The 23,010-nt window shown below is 41.2% G+C and overlaps 1 protein-coding gene across 3 annotated transcripts; it reads right to left on the bottom strand.

Annotated features, from left to right (window-relative positions):
• Window positions 1-3,106: 3,106 nt before the first annotated feature.
• SMIM3 (small integral membrane protein 3) lies at window positions 3,107-19,512 on the bottom strand. 3 transcript variants are annotated; one of them, XM_070735848.1, is made up of 2 exons: window positions 19,425-19,512; window positions 3,107-4,777 (listed from the first exon to the last, which is right to left on the bottom strand). In XM_070735848.1, the coding sequence occupies exon 2, from the start codon at window positions 4,759-4,761 to the stop codon at window positions 4,570-4,572; it is 192 nt and encodes a 63-aa protein (XP_070591949.1). In that variant the 5' UTR covers window positions 4,762-4,777; window positions 19,425-19,512; the 3' UTR covers window positions 3,107-4,569. The 3 variants fall into 3 exon arrangements, with proteins under 3 accessions (XP_070591949.1, XP_070591950.1, XP_070591948.1); XM_070735849.1 differs by having other exon boundaries at window positions 19,429-19,507; XM_070735847.1 differs by lacking the exon at window positions 19,425-19,512 and adding an exon at window positions 19,298-19,382.
• Between the last annotated feature and the right edge of the window lie 3,498 nt (window positions 19,513-23,010).

A 23,010-nucleotide genomic window follows, 5' to 3' on the forward strand; every position in this document is an offset into this window, starting at 1 on the left:
CAAACCATGATCTTGACGAAACTATGAATCAGATAAACTTCCACAAGGCTAAACCAGCATGCTGCTCTTTTTATCTGTAGCACTAATTACAGCAGCCCCACCCAAACACAGGTGGCCTCACTTATCTCCTGTAATAATCCTTCAGTTGTTCTCTCCTATGGATCACTGTACGCATACGTGGGTTCATCATAAGTTCTTGTTCAGAATGCAGGGATGATAAGGATGATTGATCTCCTCCTGGGCTGTCTGCCAAACTCCCCTCTTCCCTGTCATTCACGCTTTCTTGGTCAGAGGAGACTTCATCGGTGTTCTGCCGGCGTGTCTCAACCGCCCGTAATTACAAGGTAATTAGTCCAGGAAGACACACACCACACGATAAAAGAAAAACCCAAAAGTTTTTATAAACAGAAAAACAGAAACAGTTCCTTTTTAAATGTCAAAGGGATTTTCTGGTACACACAAGACACAGGTTAAATGCAGTCCAATTGCCCACCCAATAACTGGGAAATTGAGTCCAATTCTAAAGTCCAGAGTCCACACACACAATCCTGAACAGCAAAAACCACGATCTTGATGAAACAATGAATCAGATAAACTTCCACAAGGCTAAACCAGTACGCTGCTCTTTTTATCTGTAGCACTAATTACAGCAGCCCAAACACAGGTGGCCTCACTTATCTCCTGTAATAATCCTTCAGTTGTTCTCTCCTACGCATGCATGGGTCCGTCATAAGTTCTTGTTCAGAATCCAGAGATGATAAGGATGATTGATCTCCTCCTGGGCTGTCTGCCAAACTCCCCTCTTCCCTGTCACTCACGCTTCCTTGGTCAGAGGAGACTTCGTCAGCAGATTCTATTGGGAGCAAAAAAGGCCTGTGGCATGTGGATGTTTCCCCCACATCCACCTCCACATTCATTCATTCATTTATTATTCATTCATTCATTCACTCATTTATTTATTAGATTTGTATTCTGCCCCTCTCCGTAGACATGGGGCAGCTCACAACAATAATAAAACAATTCAAGACAAATCTAATAATTTAAAAACATTTTTAAAAAATGTTATTAAAGCAGACATATACACAAACATACCACACATGAATTGTATAGGCCTGGGGGACATTCCTTGTGGCAGGAGCTAGGTCAGAGCTAACCACAACAATAACCAAATAAGAAAAGTCTATTCCTCAATTTTGAGAGCAAGTCAGTTGTGCGTGCAATATAGCTAACATAGTGTTTGCATTAAATGTGCATTTAATTCCTCTGAATATACCCCACACCTAGATTTTATTATGCAGGAAACAGAATGCAGTAAATAAAACATATTCTATGTCTTTCTAGGCTAAAAGCTGACTTATCACTATTGAGGGCTTCCATCCATTTCCTCAGCTCCCACCACATCTAACGCCTAGACTATGTGAGAAAATGCTGCAAATTTACCGTAAAACAGTGTCATGGCACAAAGAAGCCATGGAATCAAAACCTCATCCGGTAGAAAACAAACATAATCGGAGAGTTCCAAAGCTTTATCTCAGATATCAGGTGTTGTAATTGTTGTATGCTTGTTTCTTTATTTCTAAATAAACCTAAACTCTTGTACCCCACCCCACCCCCAAGATTCTAATCTCAAGTGTGCATCAATTACTGGTGAATTTCTTCCTAGCACTATCTGTTTTCACTTGGCAAATAAAACACATTTTGGGCTTACCATATATATGCATTTTTCCTGCACCCAGGGCAACTGGTGATAATTGTATAATGTATAATATTTAATTTAATTTAATTTAATTTAATAATTTAATTTAATTTAATTTAATTTATTTATTTATTGGATTTGTATGCCACCCCTCTCCGCAGACTTGGGGTGGCTAACAACAGTAATAAAAACAGGATATAACAATCCAATATTAAAATAGTTAAAAACCCATTATATAAAACCCAATCATACATACAGACATACCATGCATAAAATTGTAAAGGCCTGGGGGAAAGAGTATCTCAGTTCCCCCATGCCTAGCGGCAGAGGTGGGTTTTAAGGAGCTTACGAAAGGCAAGGAGGGTGGGAGTAATTCTAATCTCTGGGGGGAGTTGGTTCCAGAAGGCTGGGGCCGCTACAGAGAAGGCTCTTCCCCTGGTCCCGCCAAGCGACATTGTTTAGTTGACGGGACCCGGAGAAGACCCACTCTGTGGGACCTAACTGGTCGCTGGGATTTGTGCAGCAGAAGGGGTTCCCTGAGATAATCTGGTCCGGTGCCATGAAGGGCTTTATAGGTTTTCGGAGAGGGGCGGCATACAAATCTAATAAATTGAATTGAATTGAATAACCAACACTTTGAATTGTGACCGGAAACTGATAGGCAACCAATGCAGACAGCGGAGAGTTGGTGTAACATGGGCATATTTGGGAAAGCCCATGATTGCTCTCGCAGCTGCATTCTGCACGATCTGAAGTTTCCGAACACTTTTCAAAGGTAGCCCCATGTAGAGAGCATTACAGTAGTCGAGCCTCGAGGTGATGAGGGCATAAGTGACTGTGAGCAGTGACTCCCGGTCCAAATAGGGCCGCAACTGGTGCACCAGGCGAACCTGGGCAAACGCCCCCCTCACCACAGCCGAAAGATGTTTCTCTAATGTGAGCAGTGGATAGAGGAGGACGCCCAAGTTGTGGACCCTCTCTGAGGGGGTCAATAATTCCCCTCCCAGGGTGATGGACGGACAGATGGAATTGTCCTTGGGATGCAAAACCCACAGCCACTCCGTCTTATCAGGGTTGAGTTTGAGTCTGTTGACACCCATCCAGGCCCCAACAGCCTCCAGGCACCGGCACATCACCTCCACTGCTTCGTTGACTGGACATGGGGTGGAGATGTAAAGCTGAGTATCATCAGCGTACTGATGATACCTCACCCCATGCCCTTGGATGATCTCACCCAGGCAACAATACAAATTTGCATTATGAATTTATTTTCTTTTGAGAGTTTTGAAGCTTGACCAAACAGATAAGGGAGGGCTAGAATGATATGAAGTTACACAATAAAATACTGCAATACTATAAGATTCTTCAAGGCCAAACAGGAAGAAGGAAACTAATATCCAAACATTAAAATCCAGAGACAGGCACCAAAACAGTTTATTACACGGCATTGTACAATACTGAAATTTAATATAACAATTTTCTCATGATATGTTGACTGGAAATGAATTTACTGTCAGTTGATATGTATATGAATATTGATTGTGTCATTTATTAAACACTACAGGGTTTTTCACCTACCAAAACATTTCCTTTAAGACATGAACAAAAATCCCTGCTAAATGTTTATGTTCCCTGTAGTTGTAATAACCTCTGTGGATGAGAGGCTACCAGCTCTACTGTACATGGGAATGGAAAACAAGTGTGACTTGAATGTGTTCATTTCTGACACTATTAACTATGGGAGAAAAAGAAAGGACATTACATTGCCTGGTCCTTGAAAAATGCAAATTATTGTATCAGCCAGGTAAATGAAATGTGTAGACTGGCTGTCTCCAAAAAATCTGAATGATTTTGTTCCAAAATTTGAAGGAAGCTATTGTAGTACTTCTAAGAAGCCAATTGCTAAAAGGAGAACATATTTTTTTAAAGGTTTGATGACCGGAATCAATCTCATAAAAGAATAATAATTTCAAAACCTCCATCTTAATACTACTTGTATAGCACAATAACTGTAAAATATTTTTTGAGATCGACCTTCCTATCACAAAATCTAGTTTCACAACTGAAAAGCTTTTTATGTTATTTTTTCATTGTTACAGCCTATACAAATCCCTGACGGTAAAATATTTTTCTAGAATCTTAACCTCTCCTTTCTCTTTCTCTACATTATGTTAATTCAATTTCTTTAAAATAAACCTTTCCCATTATTAATGTATTGTTCAACTGCACTAGATACCAAATATTATTCCCACCAGTCACTTATCTACTGATTTCTCATTTTTCCCTTTTAATCCTCTTTGCTGCTTAAAACAGGGCACTGGGAGAAAAGATGGATCAGCGAAGACCTCTAGCTCTCCATCTCATCTGATTTGTGTGGAATGAAGATTGTCTGAATCAGATAAAGCAAGTTGTTTATGCAAAGTAGCCACTATTAAAATTTTACTAAAGGTATCCTCTTCAGTAACATTATTCTGCCATCTCCTTGTCCCCTTGGAATAGTTTGCTTTGTAAACATGAAAACAGGCTCGTTTTGAATGAAGTACACACACCAGATATCAAAACTGGAAGGATCTGGAATTCTGTAGCAGTTTAGCTCATTCCACAAGAGGGGATAAAGTCCAGGATGTAATGTTCTGTGGACATAAGCCAAATAGATAACCAGGCACCCAGAAGATACTTCTTGTGAGCTGTAGCATTCTTATCACATGCTGACAGCAGATGTGTTGCTACCATATCTTTGCTGACAATGTACCAATGCTTGCTCAGGGCTCAACTTAATCTTGAAAACTGCCAGATAATTTGGCTGCTTTTCCTATTGCCTTTAGCCTGTGTTCCTCAAAAGCAGAGTCCAAACAGCGACATGGAGACCAATCTCACTCGGCACCATTATGATGCATAGGGTGTGTCCAAACCCTATAAATAATCACTGTTGTTGCTGGGCACAATACTAGTAAAGTCATGATGACAATGGTACCCAGGATGATTAAGACAATGGCCCAAATGTCCAGAATGTGCTTCGGGAGGGCGAGTTGGGTAGATTCCATGCTCTCCGAGTTACCCATCATCTTCCTGAGTTCTTCCCTAAGGCAAAGAAAAGGGAAGAAAATGTTATCAACTAGACAAGAAACAAAGCAAAAACAAGTTAAGGTTAGTATGGTCTCCTCCAGAGATTGCTGAGTTGCATCATCCAGCAATCTTCACCATTGACCATAATGGTCCAGGAGGGAAGTGTTTTTAATAGGAAAGTGAACACAAGAACAAGGGGACACAATCTGAAGTTAGTTGGGGGGAAAGATCAAAAGCAACATGAGAAAATATTATTTTACTGAAAGAGTAGTAGATCCTTGGAACAAACTTCCAGCAGACGTGATAGATAAATCCACAGTAACTGAATTTAAACATGCCTGGGATAAACATATATCCATCCTAAGATAAAATACAGGAAATAGTATAAGGGCAGACTAGATGGACCATGAGGTCTTTTTCTGCCATCAGACTTCTATGTTTCTATGGTTCAGTTAATCCATGGGAAGTTCAAATAAACATTTATTTATTTATTTAGCAATAATACTTAGGTTTATATACCCCTCCACAGTGCTTTACAGTTCTCTCTAAGCTATTTACAAAATCAACGTATGCCCTCAACAATCTGGGTCCTCATTTTACTGACCTTGGAAAGATGGAAGGCTTGAGCCGGTGAGACTCAAACTACCGAGCTATTGGCAGTCGGCAGTCAGTGGATAGCCTGCAATACTACATTCTAACCACTGTGCCACCATTTCTCTTATGATGTAAATTTATATTTATGTAATCAAACTTCTTAACTAGCCATCTCCGTCATTGAGTCTTTTCTTTCCTCTACAGCAGAACTGGGGCCTCTTTTAAAGCTGAGTAGAACATTTTTCAGAAATCTTACACACATTTTTACCTCTATTTATATACAGTATTCATACGGTATATAAGTGTTTATTGAATTAAATAATCAAAAGTAATGATATCCGTTTTGTGCCAGTAAGGTTGTACTAATTGATCTAATGGAATAGATCACTTTCAGGATCGACACTCACCTTCATACCATATGGAATTTGATGTAACTTGCTATTTGACTTCCTAAAACATTTTTGTAAACCAGATGATGTTAATGTGCTGTATTCCAAAAATACTGGAATTCAAATTCCAGAATTTGGCCAGTATGTTTTTTTGTTCATACTGTTTGGAGGTAGAGTATCCAATTCCAATGTATCAAGAAGTCAAAAGGTGACCCTACATAAATATTAGAAGCTATACACAAATCCATGATCATCATTATTTTTCTGACCTGCCTAACAATGTTGTGTTCCTTGTATGGGGGATGGAATGCACATGTGCTAAATAAACTAAAAAATCCATTTGTGTATTGTAAGATAAAACAGATGCTTTCATATTAGAATGTGCACATTTTCCTCTTTTTATGGAGTCTGGCAATCATTGTTGGATACATCAGGCATGCTGAATGTGTAGAAGGAGAGGATATGTGACAGAATGACAGAAAGCAGCTTTTAAAGTTGGATTGCTATTTATATTCTTATTTTTTTCTTCCATTCAACTATGTCCAATTCTCAGAGACTACCCAGGCAAATCCAAGCAGTTGTCTTGGGAAAGTGTTTGCCACTGCTTCCTTCTTAGGACTAAGACAGACTGGTCCATAGTCCCCTGGTTGCCTTTGTTCCTAAGGCAAGCCTAGAATTCATGCTCCCCTGTTTGATGCCTTTGATGTCTAGTGTGATGCCTTAATCAGTCTCTCTACTCTATATACTAAACTGCAAAATATTCTTTCCAACAGGAGAATCTTTGGAGGAGTGGAAAACCATGTACTTTGATACTCTTCAATAAAATATGTTGTAAAAGTATTTGCTGTATGTAATTATTATTTTAATTAACCTTTGGTTTTATAATCTGATGGGGAGGAACATTGCCTTTTCAATCCATACATTGCTTTGTAACTAAGCAGAGGAGAGACAGGCTGTTTTAGAATAGAATGGAATGGAATAGAACAGAACAGAATTCTTTATGGGCCAAGTGTGATTGGACACACAAGATATTTGTCTTTGGTGCATATGCTCTCAGTGTACATAAAAGAAAATATATATTTGTCAAGAATCATGAGGTACACCACTTAATGTTGTCATGGTGTCAAATAAGCAATGAAGAAATGATCAATATTAGTAAAAGTCTTAATATACAAGCAACAAGTTTCAATCGTACAATCATAAGTGGGAGGAAATGGGTGATAGGAATGATGAGAAAAAAACCTAGTAGTATTTTAACAATAAGGCCTTCAGGAAAGGCTTAACAGGGTTGTTGTTTTGTTTGTTTGGTAGTATACAAAGATATAAAAATGTTTATATACATGATACTAGTAAAATAGAGACATTAGGACAGGGGACAGAAGGCACGGTGGGGCACTTATGCACGTCCCCTGACTGACCTTTTAGGAATTGGGAGAGGTCAACAGTGGATAGTCTAAGGGTAAAGTTTTTGGGGATAAGTAAGTAAGTAAGTAAGTAAGTAAGTAAGTAAGTAGTAAGTAAGTAAGTAAATGTAAATGGAAAGAACATAGAAAAAGTGGCAATAGATAACGATTTACCCTTCTTGCATAGTTTCTCTTCCAACTTTTTTGCAAACCAAAGAATGTTTACAAATACATGCACACGTATGCATATACCAGGGGTCGACAAAGTTGTTCAGAATCTAGGAGCCAGCCAAAAAATTTAGGAGCCAGAATTTTTTTTAAGCAAACTTGGTTTTTTGCCGAGTCTCCACCTGACATCGCTTTCACCCCCTCTGTCTCCTCCTTCCTCTCTCATCTCTTTCCTTCCTCTCCCTCCCTTTCTCTCTTTCCTTTCTCTCCCTTTCTGTCTATCCTTTCTATCTCTCACCCCTTCTCCCTCTTTCATTCCCTTTCTCTCCCTCCCTTTCTCTCTCATTCCTTTCTCTCCCTCTTTCCTTCCTATCTCTCTTTCTTTTTCTCCCTCCTTCATATCTTCTTTCTCTCCCCCTTCCTCCCTCTTTCCTTTCTCCCCCTCCCTTTCTCTTCCTTTTTCTCTATCCTTTCTACTTCTTACTCTTTCTTTCTCTCCCTCCTTCATTCAATTTTCTCTCCCTCCCTTTCTCTCCCTTTCTCTCTCTTTCCTTTCTCTCCCTCCCTTTCTCTTCCTTTTTCTCTATCCTTTCTACTTCTTACTCTTTCTTTCTCTCCCTCCTTCATTCAATTTTCTCTCCCCCCTTCCTCCCTCTTTCCTTTCTCTCCCTCCCTTTCTCTTCCTTTTTCTCTATCCTTTCTACTTCTTACTCTTTCTTTCTCTCCCTCCTTCATTCAATTTTCTCTCCCCCCCTTCCTCCCTCTTTCCTTTCTCCCCCTCCCTTTCTCTTCCTTTTTCTCTATCCTTTCTGCTTCTTACTCTTTCTTTCTCTCCCTCCTTCATTCAATTTTCTCTCCCTCCCTTACTCTCTCTTTCCTTTCTCTCCCTCCCTTGTTCTCCCCTGGGGCTGCCTGTGCCTGCCCTGCACCACCCAACACGGACGGACAGCCCCCGGTCGTCGGTTCGTCGCCCCCCACCCCCCCACGGAGGGAGATCAGGCTGGCGAGGGCGGTAGAACTACGTCACCAGCCACTGGAGGGAGATCGGGCTGGCGGGGGCGGCGAATCCACCTCCCCAGCCGCGCGGAGGGAAATCCGGTAGGCGGGCGGGTGGCCGCGGCTCCCTGCGCGCCCCTGGAAAAGCGTACAGGGAACGGTGCCCGGGGCCGCTTTAGCCGCCCCCCGCTCCCCCCGCCATCTCCCCGCGACTGCCTGTGCCGCTGCAGCCGCGGCCCCCCCCCCCGCTCCCACCGCCAGTGCCCTCCCGCCGGTGCCAGTGCTCCCACCGCCAGTGCCCTCCCGACACTTGCCGATGGCGACAGGGAACCTTCAGCTGGGCGGGCGCTGCCGTGCCGGTGCCTCCGACCTCCCGGTTCCTGCTCGATGCCGCGGTTTCTGGCGCTCTCCTGCTGGGCTCCAAAGAAGGAAGGCGGGGAAAAAGGCGCGAAGAATGGAGCTCTCCTTCCTGCCTGCCTTCTTTGGGACCCAGCAGGAGAGCGCCAGAAACCCCGGCATCGGGCAGGAGCGGAGAGGTCAGAGGCACCGCAGCGCCCTGCCCAGGCGGCTCTAGGTGCCAGACAACATTTTCTAGGCGCCACTGGCGACCAGGCGCCTGGGTTTGTCGAACCTTGGCATATACAATACATCTTTCTTTGCATTATTATTTTTTCTTGTGGTAGGGAGGAAGGATATTTTTAGCCCATTGAAACAAAGGCCAATGCACTCAGATATTTGCGAACTTTAAGGATGACAAATGGGTACTGATTGGCTGGCAACTCTGTGCTCATTGGTGCTACAAAGGGCAGTTTTAGGTGACTCCTTGACTCAGAAACATATAGCCATGTCCACACCATCTCAATGTTTGAATACATCTGCAAACTTTGTCTTAGAGACACAGAAATGGGGGTCGTCTTGAAAAGATCCATGAATAAGACACATTTTAGAACATTCGACCATTGTCTTATCAAGATCACAAACAATACTAGCCCTTCGTACTATCAGTTACCCTACAGAAAATTGTCTTTGATACTCTAGATTTGTCAACTGTGATACAATCAGACCAGAGAGGAGAAAGCCCCTGTGCCTAAATATTCAGAGGATGAAATTTAGGAAGGAAATCTCTCCCACCCACGGATCAAGCAGTTGAAAGTGGTGGAGAGAGATTTGCTTCTTCAGATTTGCAAGACTCTGTTAATGTAGCCTTACAATAAAGTAGAATTAGTTCATTTAGTCATGCTTCCTGTTTAATTTACCTGGAAGGATTGACACTAAATCAGGGTGGCGTATCTTTGGAATACCCGGTTTATCTGTGTAAGACCAGACCCTACACTCTGAATGCAAAACAAATACGCAAACTGTTTAATTGATCTCAAACATATACATGTAATTTTCCTGTCAACAATATAGCAATTTGTCGTTGTCAGCTTACAATATGTTTTCTTCAATTTCCTAGATAATCTACAATTGTAGCCTTCCTGAGTCCTGAGACTGTTATTTATTCATTTAGGATCAGCCAGTATTGGACAGGATGGATGCACTCCAGTTTCCCTCAATAAAATATAGAAACATAGAAGACTGACGGCAGAAAAAGGCCTCATGGTCCATCTAGTCTGCCCTTATACTATTTCCTGTATTTTATCTTACAATGGATATATGTTTATCCCAGGCATGTTTAAATTCAGTTACTGTGGATTTACCAACCATGTCTGCTGGAAGTTTGTTCCAAGGATCTACTACTCTTTCAGTAAAATAATATTTTCTCATGTTGCTTTTGATCATTCCTCCAACTAACTTCAGATTGTGTCCCCTTGTTCTTGTGTTCACTTTCCTATTAAAAACACTTCCCTCCTGAACCTTATTTAACCCTTTAACATATTTAAATGTTTCCATCATGTCCTCCCTTTTCCTTCTGTCCTCCAGACTATACAGATTGAGTTCATTAAGTCTTTCCTGATACGTTTTATGCTTAAGATCTTCCACCATTCTTGTAGCCCGTCTTTGGACCCGTTCAATTTTGTCAATATCTTTTTGTAGGTGAGGTCTCCAGAACTGAACACAGTACTCCAAATGTGGTCTCACCAGCGCTCTATATAAGGGGATCACAATCTCCCTCTTCCTGCTTGTTATACCTCCAGCTATGCAGCCAAGCATCCTACTTGCTTTTCCTACCGCCCGACCACACTGCTCACTATTGCTTTCTTGGAACAACAACAACAACAACAACAACAACAACAACAGAGTTGGAAGGGACCTTGGAGGTCTTCTAGTCCAACCTGCTTAGGCAGGAAATCCTACACCACTTCAGACAAATGGTTATCCAATGTCTTCTTAAAAATTTCCAGGGTGGGAGTGCTCACAACTTCTGGAGGCAAGCTGTTCCACTGATTAATTACTCCAACTGTCAGGAAATTTCTCCTTAGTTCTAAGATGCTTCTCTCCTTGAAGGGCCAAGGAAGTTGCCCCTGCCTCTGAAACAACATGTCTACATGGGATTCCAGAAAGCCAAAAAACCTAGCTTTGTTCCCAGGACTGGGGTTACTGTATTTAAGAGACCACATCATGGGGTTTTTTTTGGTTCTGGAATTTTTAAAAACTGTTTTAAATGTGTATTTAGATTTTGTAAGTCACCCAGAATCCAATGGAACGGGCTGCCATAATTTGACTCTGAATGGGGCAGTTTTCCACAGCCAACCTGTTATGGCCAACTCGTTGCGGAACTACTTAACAATTCAATTTAACTATTTAAAATAAATTAAACATTATTTTGATTTTTGTCATACACATTTCATTCTGTCCCTCCTTTTGCATCCTTTCTTTAATGACTGTGTTCCAACAATTCTTCAATATTAGTGTAGCACTGAGTTGTGAATTGGCCGCAGCAAGTTGGTCATGGCAAATTGGCTGCGGCAAGTCGGCCACTGTGAATTGTCATAGACATAGACCCATGGAACTTGTATTTTTATTTAGTCCAGCATTGCATGCCAACCATAACGCATTCCTATTGCGTTAACTGAAACTTCTCACCTTTAAAATTTTTCTTCAAAGTCTTTCTCTGTACGAAAATTAGCAGGTTTGGATATTTCTATTAAATGAACTGCATTATTTAAAGATATTGCAGAAGAAAGCAGTTTTAAAATGTAAGATGAAACTCAGTCCACATACAGGAAATGTAAGCCATTTATAGAAAATTATGTAAACAGTATATAGGCATATATGTTTATTCAAAGTAAATCTTTTTGACTTCAATGAACTTTATTCTTATGTAGGGATTGCAATTTTCAAACATGCATGGACTGCAATATAAACATCTATTTATTCATTGCCCAGTTTTTTTAACGGTTTATTGTATTTTTATATACAGTACTCCCATTTTTAAAACATATTTCTTCTTCAAATTAATTTACTTTAGATTTATTATATAATGCAATTGAGCTTTTAATATGCTTAACACAATATTTTACCCCTTCCAACTCACAATTCACCTAAAACCGATAGTGTCCCTATCACTTAGCCCTTGTCTCTTGATGGCTGAAAAAAATGTCAAAAAAAGAGGGCACAGACATAAAAATCGATATCAAAGTCTGTTTTATGGCTCAGTGTTTTGTATTTGCTTTAAAAACACACATCATGTTTTAGCAAACATGTCTTAGGAGATAGCTTTCCACAACCTGTTCAATAAGTAATTGATTATTTAATACTACACATACACAAACACACACACACACACTGATTTTAACCCCAAACATTCTTGAGAGAGATCCTAATTTTTTAAAGATGAGCGTAACATTTACTAAGTTTCTCTCTTACTAGTATCATGTATGTAAATATTGTTATATCTCTGTATGCCATCAATACGTACTTGACAAAAAAATAATTTAAAAAAATGGAATGAGATTTGGGTTGAAACTCCGCTAATCTTATTTTTTGATTTCCTACTTACAGAGGACAAAGTCTTCCTCTATCTGGCTTATACTTTTGATGAAGAATTTTCTGGTACAGTTACGTTAAAGTTGAATTCCTTTTTCATAAAATATGGTAGAACACAAATATAATAGGCTCAGCTTCCAGCGAAAAGCATTCAAGCAAAGAGCCTTCTCTGTGGCGGCCCCGACTCTCTAGAACCAGCTCCCCCCAGAGATTAGAACTGCCCCTACCCTCCTCGCCTTTTGCAAACTCCTTAAAACACACCTTTGTCATCAGGCATGGGGGAACTGAGATATCTCCCCCGGGCCTATACAATTTATGTATGGTATGCTTGTGTGTATGTCTGTTTAATAATGGGTTTTTTAAAATATTTTAAATAGTAAATTATTAGATTTGTTATAAACTGTTTTTATTGTGTTGTGAGCCGCCCCGAGTCTATGGAAAGGGGCGGCACACAAATCAATCAAATAAATAAATAAATAAATAAATGAATAAATAAATAAATAAATAAATTAGTGCAGCCATTGAAGGGAACAACTTCTTGTCAAGCAAGACTTGGGTGTAAGTCTAATTTACTCAGCCATTATAATAATGACTTAACACTAGGCTCTGAATCCTGGACATTTTTTCCATGTCAGGAATAATTTATAAATGAACTAGTTTAATTCATAATGTAATCCAATACTTCTCAATTATTTTCTGTTACACCCCCCCCCCCCCCCCCCCCCCCCCAGGAAGAAGTAAATATTTCATACTAACAGAAAGTTTTCTCTCTTTTTGCTAACAGAGCAGTTTTGGCACTTTTGCTAACAGAAGCTTTTCTCTCTTTTTGAAACTTCTCTCCTTGTTTATGGTAAGCCTGATTCATGTCAGGACCCTGCATATTTAGGCTGTAGAAAAGAAATACACAATGGACAGCTGCATGCTACATGATTAATAGTTAATATTTTACCTTGCTTTGCACTGAAATCTTCTATCAATTTAAATAGATGCGGATCTGATTGGCCCATAAATCCAAGAAAAGGCATACAGTAAATCAGTGGTTTAACACAGTGTTTCCCAACCTTGGCAACTTGAAGATATCTGGACTTCAATTCCCAGAATTCCCCACCCAGCATTCGCTGGCTGGGGAATTCTGGGAGTTGAAGTCCAGATATCTTCAAGTTGCCAAGGTTGGGAAACACTGGTTTAACAGATATGAAAGGAGAGCTGGATACAAATTCCTTTAACTCCCTCCTCCCACTTTTTAGCTGTAAACTAACTAATTTGACACCACTTTTGCAATTTCTCCTCCAGACTTTGCAGGACTTTGACGTCAGAATGAGCAGGTTAAGCTGGAGTCGGGATAAAGATTTCCTTAAGTAATCGAGATCAAAGATAACATTGTTACATCAAAGTTTGTGTAGATTCGAAGGCCAGCTACTACACCCATCTTCATGCCTCAAAGAGATGTTAAAATATAGGCATTTTGTAAGAAGGCTGCAAGCAAACCCCAACATGAATAAATGTCCTACTTTGATTTCTCATATTTAATAAGGAGCAATGGTTCCATCTATCCAAGATCAGAGATGACCATTGTTTATGGACCAAAGAACTCCAAACCCAGAGTCATGACCTTTAAAGCCCTTCATGGCATTGGACCAGAATATCTCCGAGACCGCCTTCTGCCGCACGAATCCCAGCGACCGATTAGGTCCCACAGAGTGGGCCTTCTCCGGGTCCCGTCAACTAAACAATGTCGGTTGGCGGGCCCCAGGGGAAGAGCCTTCTCTGTGGCGGCCCCGACTCTCTGGAACCAACTCCCCCCAGAGATTAGAACTGCCCCTACTCTCCTTGCCTTTCGTAAGCTCCTTAAAACCCACCTTTGTCGTCAGGCATGGGAGAACTGAGACATCTCCCCCGGGCATATACAATTTATGCATGGTATGTTTGTATGTATGTTTGCTTAGTAAATGGGTTTTTTAAAATATTTTAAACTATAATTTAGATTTGTCATGAATTGTTTTGTTTTGTTGTGAGCCGCCCCAAGTCTGCGGAGAGGGGCGGCATACAAATCTAAATAATAAATAATAAATAATAATAAATAAATTTGGCCTTGCCAGGGTTTAGTTTCAATCTGTTGCTCCCCATCCAGCCTCCAAGCATTAAGAGATGAATGTCATGACATCACTTAGCTCACCATGGGCCAAGATATAGATGGATGTCATCAGCTTATTGATGATATCTCAGCCCTTGGTTGCAGATGATATCACTCCATGGCTTCATGTAGGTATTAAACAGAAGCAGAGAAAGCACCAAGTCCAACAGAGGACAAAGGCTGGATTTCTCACCAACTGAGAGGGACCACAGAGGAAGAAAGTGAACTAGGGCAACATAGAACACCCTCCCCGTGCCCAACGCCCAAAGCTGCTCTAAAGGATATCATGGCCAATGATACGGAAGGTCACTCAGAGGTCAACTAGTGACCTTCATAGCAAAAATAGAGATAATAAAAAAGAGCAACCAATACACTTTCTGTCCCATATCCAGGCCTGAACCCTAACTAAAAAGGGTCCAGATAATCCATTTCATCCAGAAACCCCCGGAGCTGCTGTGCGACTACTTTCTCAATAACCTTCTCCAGAAAGGGAAGACTGAAGATAAGATGATATAGTAAAAAATAATTAATTTAGGATAGGCTTTCTCTGTCTAATGACAACAAGTCATTAGAACCACAATTAAATAGGAACAGGGCTCTCATATCAGAACTGCAAACATCCAAACAATAAATTGACGACAGCAAACAGGAATGTCTACATCTCTTTGCTTTATCTAATGGCTGTTTGGAGTTCTTTAGCCCTTATATTGATAGACTAGAACAGTGATAGTAAACCTATGGCATGCGAGCAACAGGTAGCATGTGGAGCCATATCTGCTGGCACATATGCCCTACCTCAGCTCCAGTACATACTGTATGTGTGCACTAGCCAGCTGATTTTCGCCTTGCACAAAGGCCCTGGGAAGGGATTTTTGGTTCCAGGGGGGTTCCAGAGGGTGGGGTATTTTCACTCCCCCCCCCCCAGGCTCCAAAGAAGCCTCAGGAACCTGGGAAGGATGAAAAATGGGCCTACTGGAAACACTGGAAGTCAGGAAATGGGTCATTTCTGGTCTCCAGACAGCCTTCGGGGGGGGGGGGGGGATGACAGAGGAAGCTGTTTTTACCACCCCCCCGACATTGAATTATAAGTGTGGGCACTTGCGTGTGTACAATACCACATGCACTTTCGGCACCTGAGGAAAAAAAAGGTTCACCATCACTGGACTAGAACTTCAAGATCAGATTTAGGTCTATTCCTAATAGAATTATAGAGCAGTGTTTCCCAACCTTGGCAACTTGAAGATATTTGGACTTCAACTCCCAGAATTCCTCAGCCAGCATTCGCCAAGTTGCCAAGGTTGGGAAACAACCTTCGCCAATATCTCCAAGTTGCCAAGGTTGGGAAACACTGTTATAGAGCGATAGCACTGATCCTAAATAGTACTGTAATGTAAACCCATCTTTTGAAGCGGTAGAAATTCTACCATGGTAGCAATACCATGGTAGCACTTGTACCATCCTTAAAAATCCCCTAACAAAGAAAGGTTCCCTGCCCCACAAGGTTCTACTGTTAAGCAGCCGATGATTTTTGTCAAAGTTCCATCTGAGGACTTTTTTTCTCCCCTTCATTTGTTGCCAAGAAAAAAATCACTCTGGGTCTAGCAACTTAAAAGCAACAGACTATCTGGTTGGTTATCTTTCTTGTGACAGTCCTTTAAGTGATTCAATATATTTATCATATCAGTTCAAGGAACAGGAGACCTTTAATCTGTCCTTGTGGGAACTGCCCCCTAAACTCTTTTTCACCCCATCGCCAGTTACTCCCTTGAGGTATGATATGATATACATACACCCTTGAGGTCAAAATATGTTTTGCAAAAGAAAAATAAAGCTTGCGTATCCTGTGGTATGAGAAAATGTACTTTTATCAGTATCCGTTACTGATTCTAAAAACATATGTGCTGTTTAACACGTTAAGTAGGGGTGAGTTGCTACTGGTACGCTCCACAGCTCCATTCTGGTAGCGGCCCGCGGATTACGCAATTTGCACGTGACAGGTCCGGTGCCGTCTTCACGGGTCCATCACGCTGTGCCATCTTTTTTTTTTTTAATTACTTTATTTTGCTTTCTGTGCATGTGCAGAAACAAAATCTTGCAAGGGGACATGTTTTACAAACTATAATGGTTGCGACCTACCACGCCTCAACTAAGCTACCTATTTTTTAGGGCTCTTATAAATACCAAAACCAATGCAATGGCCTATTGTCTTCTTTACGGAGAGGCAAGCAAAAAGAAGCTAAGAATATCCAATTGGAGAGAAAAAATGCCCATCTTCCTGAGTTGCTGCTGCAATTTTGTGAGGAGGAAATGAATATAATCCAGCGATAAATAATATTGGAACTGCAAAATGAAAAATTCAAGAAAAATAACCTATCAAAATATTTTTTTCTTATTGAACAGAAAAATGTGGGAGAGGAATGTAAAAATTATAGATGCAGATACATAGATTTAAATTCTCTGAATTCTTAAAATTGGCCTCGTTGGTTGGGGGATTCTGAGAGCTGATATCCAACATCTGGACGACATCTGCTTGCCATACCCACATATTAGAGAACAAATATAGATTTACATGTACATGAATACACACATACATGGCATTAAATATAAGATGCTTTTCTGTTATAAAAAGATCTGCCTTCATCAGAAACATTTGTGCCATTGCTTCGGAAACGGCTCCTGGCCCATCCCTGCTGTTCTTTTCATTCACCTTTTTCTTCAGAGCTGACCATGCTATGGTTACTTGCTTTGAGGCAGGCAACAGGGTTGCCCTGTTTAGATATTGTCCAAAGTAGCTTATTCTATCTTAGACAGAAGAAAAAGCAACAAACCCATACTGGAAACATCCAGTAGGAAATTAGAATCAAATTGCTGCCAAGCATCCTAATAATGAAGCAATTAGAAACATGTCTCATTCTGTAGCAATTCTAGCAAATGCTAAACAAAAAATGTGATAGCCAACAGGACATTTAACAGGAACAAATTGCTATTTCTGCATTGGAATATCTTCAGCTAATGGATATAGACATATTCCTGACTTTCTCCGATCACAAGAACAACATCCACACAATGCTACCACAAAGGTCCAAGTGAGAAAGGACGTTAAGGGATATTCTTCACAAAACTTCACAAAATAAATATTTCCTCCCTCTGCTTATCACCATAGCAATCCCTTGAAACTTATTCTCACTATACAAATGAATAACTGAGACTGCAAAAGAATCCAAAGTTGGCTGTGAAAGCATGTTGGAAGACTAGTTATCCTTCTGAATCACAGAAAGAATCTTATAGCATGTTTTATACAAAGTTTATTTTGTCAAATCAATATGCTGTATGTCCTCCAACAGCGCCAACACAGGTCTGAAGCATACACATAGAAGGATCCACATACACAAGATTAGAAGAGCCATTACATGTTAATCATCTTATGTGATACTTGTCATGCTCTTCCAGCAATGCCCCTTGGACCAAAGAATAAATGGGCATAAGTTTGATATCAGACTCAAAACAAGGACAAAGAAATTTCAGAGTGATTCAACCTCCCAGACCCCTCTATGGATCTCAAAGTGACTATTTTTTAGATTGAGTTTACATACATCAGAAGGTTTAAGGCTTTCTCTCTTTTTAAAGTTTTTTAAAATTATTTTTAATTTAAACATACACAAACAAAATAAAAACAAACAAACATAAAAACATACATTTGGGATATTTACATCCCCATTTCTATCAGAATTTCAATCGGAGATATATACCTTTTTGCCTTGTTTTTGTTAATGTTTTGCTTGCACACTTTTCTTTGAATTTCTAATAAAATTGTATTTTAAAATCTATATTAAGGCTTACTCAAAGGCCTCATTGAACATAATGAGTTTTCACATATTACAATAGATACTTATTAGTACAACAAAAAACTTCTAAACTGATAAAAGCATTTGTAATTTGTCTCATGTGTTCTCTGCATAATTCACCCGTTTCCCTCTCTCTTCTCCTTACAGCTATCTATGTCTTGAATAAAATTTATTGGTCTGAAAAATTGCAATCAGACACCTCCTGACTTATGCTTGCACACCTCTCCTTCTACAATGCCTCCCGCAACACATTTCCAGTCGGTCCACAGCTAAGTGCTATGAAGAGAAAGAAAATATAAAACTGCCAAGTCATAACAAAAGACATCTAAGCAAAAATAACTGGATATATTTGTAGCCCTGCACTAAGGGCTTTCAGGAATAAGTACCACCAAGAAGGTTTCTTCAGAAAGAGAAAACAAAGCAGCCCTAATCCAGCACTCAAAGACTGCATCAACATGTCATTTTACACATATCGCCTCAAGGGCTTGTATGTCTCAAAGGTTCACCTGGAAATATAATAGTTTAGGGCAGTGTTTCCCAACCTTGGCAACTTGAAGATATCTGGACTTTAACTCCCAGAATTCCCCAGCCAGCATTTGCTGGCTGGGGAATTCTGGGAGTTGAAGTCCAAATATCTTCAAGTTGCCAAGGTTGGGAAACACTGGTTTAGGGAGCCAAATGAAATTACTGACAACCCTATCTGGGAAAGCTGACTGAAAGCTCTCAAACCAGAAAAAGGAACTTCTGAAAAGTGGGCCAAATGGCAAAGGATTTTTTTTTTAACCACATGGAGTTTCCCCTGGAACCGAAAAATTGAGAAATGGGTCCAATGGAAGAGACATGTCAATCGTGCAAGCGGGAAAGGAAGTGCCAAAGCTGTAAAAAACCAAAAAAACCAAGAAATGTGTGTGTGTGTGTGATTTTTTTTTTAAAGGATCCGCTCAGTCGTCCAAAAAGTCCACCCAATTAAGAGCTACCATTCCGACCCCAGTTACCCGACACTGCCCAGCAATCCGAATCAAAGGGGAAGAAAAACATTGCTACCCAACTGACTTAAATTTACCCAAGTTAGTTACCGGAGATAAGCCGTCCGTGAGCTGCATCCACTTTTCTTGGAGGGAAGACAAACGGGACTTGGAGGGAAATGTTCTCAAGCGCCCCTTAGAGCTCAGAACCCCCGCCCACTCCTTCGAAAAAAATCACCTGCCCGGCTCGATGGGTCAAAAGGGCTGGACGCCCTTGGCGCACTTCGGCGGGAAGGTCGTCAGGCGTTCAAGGCAGGAAGAGGCGCTGGACGCGTCTGCCGCCCGACGTGGTGCCTCCTTTCTCAAGAGAGGAGTGAAAAGCGCCTCGTCCGGCGAAAAAGCAATATGGACCGTTTCCCTTTGGCTTGGCGGGCAAGGCTGGCTGGCAGCCGTTGGTAGCCCTGGAGCTGCCCTTCCAGTCCCAAGAGGGAGCAGAATGAATTCCAAGACTTGATTTGCTCTCGTCTGTCCGTCTTCGTTTGTCTCATTGCCCATCAGGCCACCTAGTGGTGGATGAAGACGGGAAGATGCCTGGACAGGCGCTTAGCGTCAAAGGGAGGTGGGGAGGGATGTGTCATTAAATTGGCGTGGGCTCTTAGGTCTTCGGAAGTGTGTTCCCAACCTTGGCAACTTGAAGGTATTTGGACTTCTACTCCCAGAATTCTGGGAGTTGAAGTCCAGATATCTTCAAGTTACCAAGGTGGGGAAACACTGCTCTAGAGCAGGGGTCTTTAACCTATCTAATAAAATGAAATTCAATGGTGAATAAAGTAAGGTTCTACATTTAGGCAAGAAAAATAAAACGCGCAGGTACAGTATATGTAGTACGTTGCTCAACAGTGGTAACTGTGAGAGGGATCTTGGAGTCCTAGTGGGCGACCATTTGAATATGAGCCAGCGGTGTGCAGCAGCTGCCAAAAAAGCTAACACAGTTCTAGGCTGTATTAATAGGCATGGGACCAGAATACCTACGAGACTACCTTCTGCTGCATGAATCCCAGCGACCGGCCAGGTCCCAGAGTCGGCCTTCTCCAGGTTCTGTCAACTAGACATTGTCGTTTGGTGGGGCCTAGGGGAAAGCCTTCTCTGTGGGGGCCCCGGCCCTCTGGAAGCAGCTCCCTGTAGAAATTCGTAATGCCTCCACCCTCCTCACCTTCCATAAGAGTCAGAAGACTCATTTATGCCGCCAGGCCTGGGGACATTAGATCCTTGTCCCCTGGCCAATGAATGTGTTGAAAGAATGTTGAGTGAATGATTGGTTTTTTTATGCTTTTTGGGGTTTTTAGATTTTTAATTAATTAATTGGATTCAAGCTATTGTATATTGTGTATTATATGTCATGAGGTGCCCCGAGTCCTCGGAGAGGGGCAGCATAGAAATCCAATTAATAAATAAATAAAATTAATAAATAAATAGAGGGATAGAATCAAGATCACGCAAAGTGTTAATACCACTTTATAAGGCCTTGATAAGGCCACACATGGAATATTGCATTCAGTTTTGGTCACCACGATGCAAAAAAGATGTTGAGACTCTAGAAAAAGTGCAGAGAGGAGCAACAAAGATGATTAGGGGTCTGGAAACTAAAATATATGAAGAATGGTTGGCAAGAACTGGGCATGGCTAGTTTAATGAAAAGAAGGACCAGGGGAGACATGATAGCAGTGTTCCAATATCTCAGCGGTTGCCACAAAGAAGGACCTGACTTATTCTCCAAAGCAACTGAGGGTAGAACAAGAAGCAATGGGTGAAAACTAAACAAGGAGAGAAGCAATTTAGAACTAAGGAGAAATTTCCTGACAGTTAGAACAATTATTTAGTGGAACAGCTTGCCTCCAGAAGTTGTGAATGTTCCAACACCATAGTTCCCTCTAAGCTGAGCAGTGAGCAATGGCTCACTTAAAAATCATCATCAACTCAGAGTTTTTCAAACCTGCCCAGAAGCCGAGAGGGAAAAAGTGAGAGGGAAAGAGTGCCGCCCAGTCCCGAAGGGACTGCCGCTCAGACACTATACTTTTCCGCCCACCCACCCCAAAAATTAGAGGGAACACTGTCCAACACTGTAAGTTTTTAAAATGTTGGATAACCAATCAACTATCTAAATAGTGTAGAGTTTCCTGCCTAAGCAGGGGTTTGGACTAGAAGACCTGCAAGGTCCCTTCCAACTCTGTTGTTATTATCAATAGCTCGGCAACTTTAAGATTTGTGGACTTCAACTCCCAGCTTTGCTGGCTGAGGAATTCTGGGAGTTTAAAGTCCACATGTCTTAAAATGGCCAAGGTTGGAGACCACTGCTCTATAGCGATCTTTCCCTGAGGTTTTTTAGGTTTCCCAAAAAAGCAGCTATCGTTTCTAACGTCTTTGGAGTTTCTTGGTCATCTAGGCCAGTGTTTTTCAACCAGTGTGCCACGGCACACTAGTGTGCCGTGAGACATAATCAGGTGTGCCGTGGGGAAATTAAACATGGGTCCCCAAACTACCATTCCTGCCAGGATATCCCTTTTGTGTTCATTGAAACAGGCACAGGTTTCACTCTAAGTGAGTATAAATACATTTAGAAACTATATTATTATATAATATGTACTGCGTTAGAGTGTCATTTTGTGTCATTTTGGTTGGTGGTGTGCCCCAGGATTTTGTAAATGTAAAAAATGTGCCATGGCTCAAAAAAGGTTGAAAATCACTGATCTAGGCCATGGTTGTCCCAAAGGTGCTTTTTTTCAAGAGATGACTGGACTTCCTTGTTATGCTTTGAAGACATTTCGCTTCTAATCGAAGAAGCTTCTTCAGCAGAACTAAGTTAGCTACCCCGAGTCTACAGAGAGGGGCGGCATACAAATCTAATTAATAATAATAATAATAATAATAATAATAATAATAATAATAATAATTGAGGAGAAGCACTTTTTGAACACACATGGCTTCTGAAACCACCCACCTTGAGCTGGCCATCCACTTTTTCTTCAGCCTGCTTTTCCCAGCATTAGAGTCTTTCCCAGAGAGTCATTGTTCTTAGTTAATTTCCTCATGAAAAAAATGGATGGAAACTAATCAAGGAGAGGAGCAACCTGGAATTAAGGGGAAATTTTATAATAGTGAGAACAATTAACCAGTGGAATGGCTTGCCTTCAGAAGTTGTAGGTACTTCATCAATGGAGGTCTGAAATGGTGTAGGACAGGGATATCAAACTCAAGGCTTGTGGGCCAAATCCAGCTCACAGCGTGCTTAGATCTGGCATGTAGGGGTGCTCTGGAAACAGCAGGCCAGCCTGCAATGCTTCCGCCAGTGAAAATGGAGCTCAGGAGGATCGCATGTGGCCCTCCTGAGCTCCCTTTTCAGCTGTGACGGGCGGCCTCCTGCAACCCTTTGCCAGCAAAATTGGAGCATGGGAGAGGCCCTTCCGAGCTCCATTTTCACTGGCAGAGTGCTTGGCCCACCTCAGGCATCCCTGACATGAATGACGTCGAGCTGATCATGCCCATCTTGGCCATGCTCACCCCAGCTGGTTGGGAAACGCTGCTCTAAAGTATGCAATAGGGTTGATATTCCTGGAGGCGTCTGTAATATGGTAAATTATTTAGCTTTACTATATAAATGGTCAAAGCAATGGAAACTGCAGTTTAATGTTTCCAAATGTAAAATAATGCACTTGGGGAAAAGGAATCCTCAATCTGAGTATTGTATTGGCAGTTCTGTGTTAGCAAAAACTTCAGAATAGAAGGATTTAGGGGTAGTGATTTCTGACAGTCTCAAAATGGGTGAA

Source organism: Erythrolamprus reginae, chromosome 2 (assembly GCF_031021105.1).
Source record: "Erythrolamprus reginae isolate rEryReg1 chromosome 2, rEryReg1.hap1, whole genome shotgun sequence".
Lineage (NCBI taxonomy): Eukaryota > Metazoa > Chordata > Lepidosauria > Squamata > Dipsadidae > Erythrolamprus > Erythrolamprus reginae.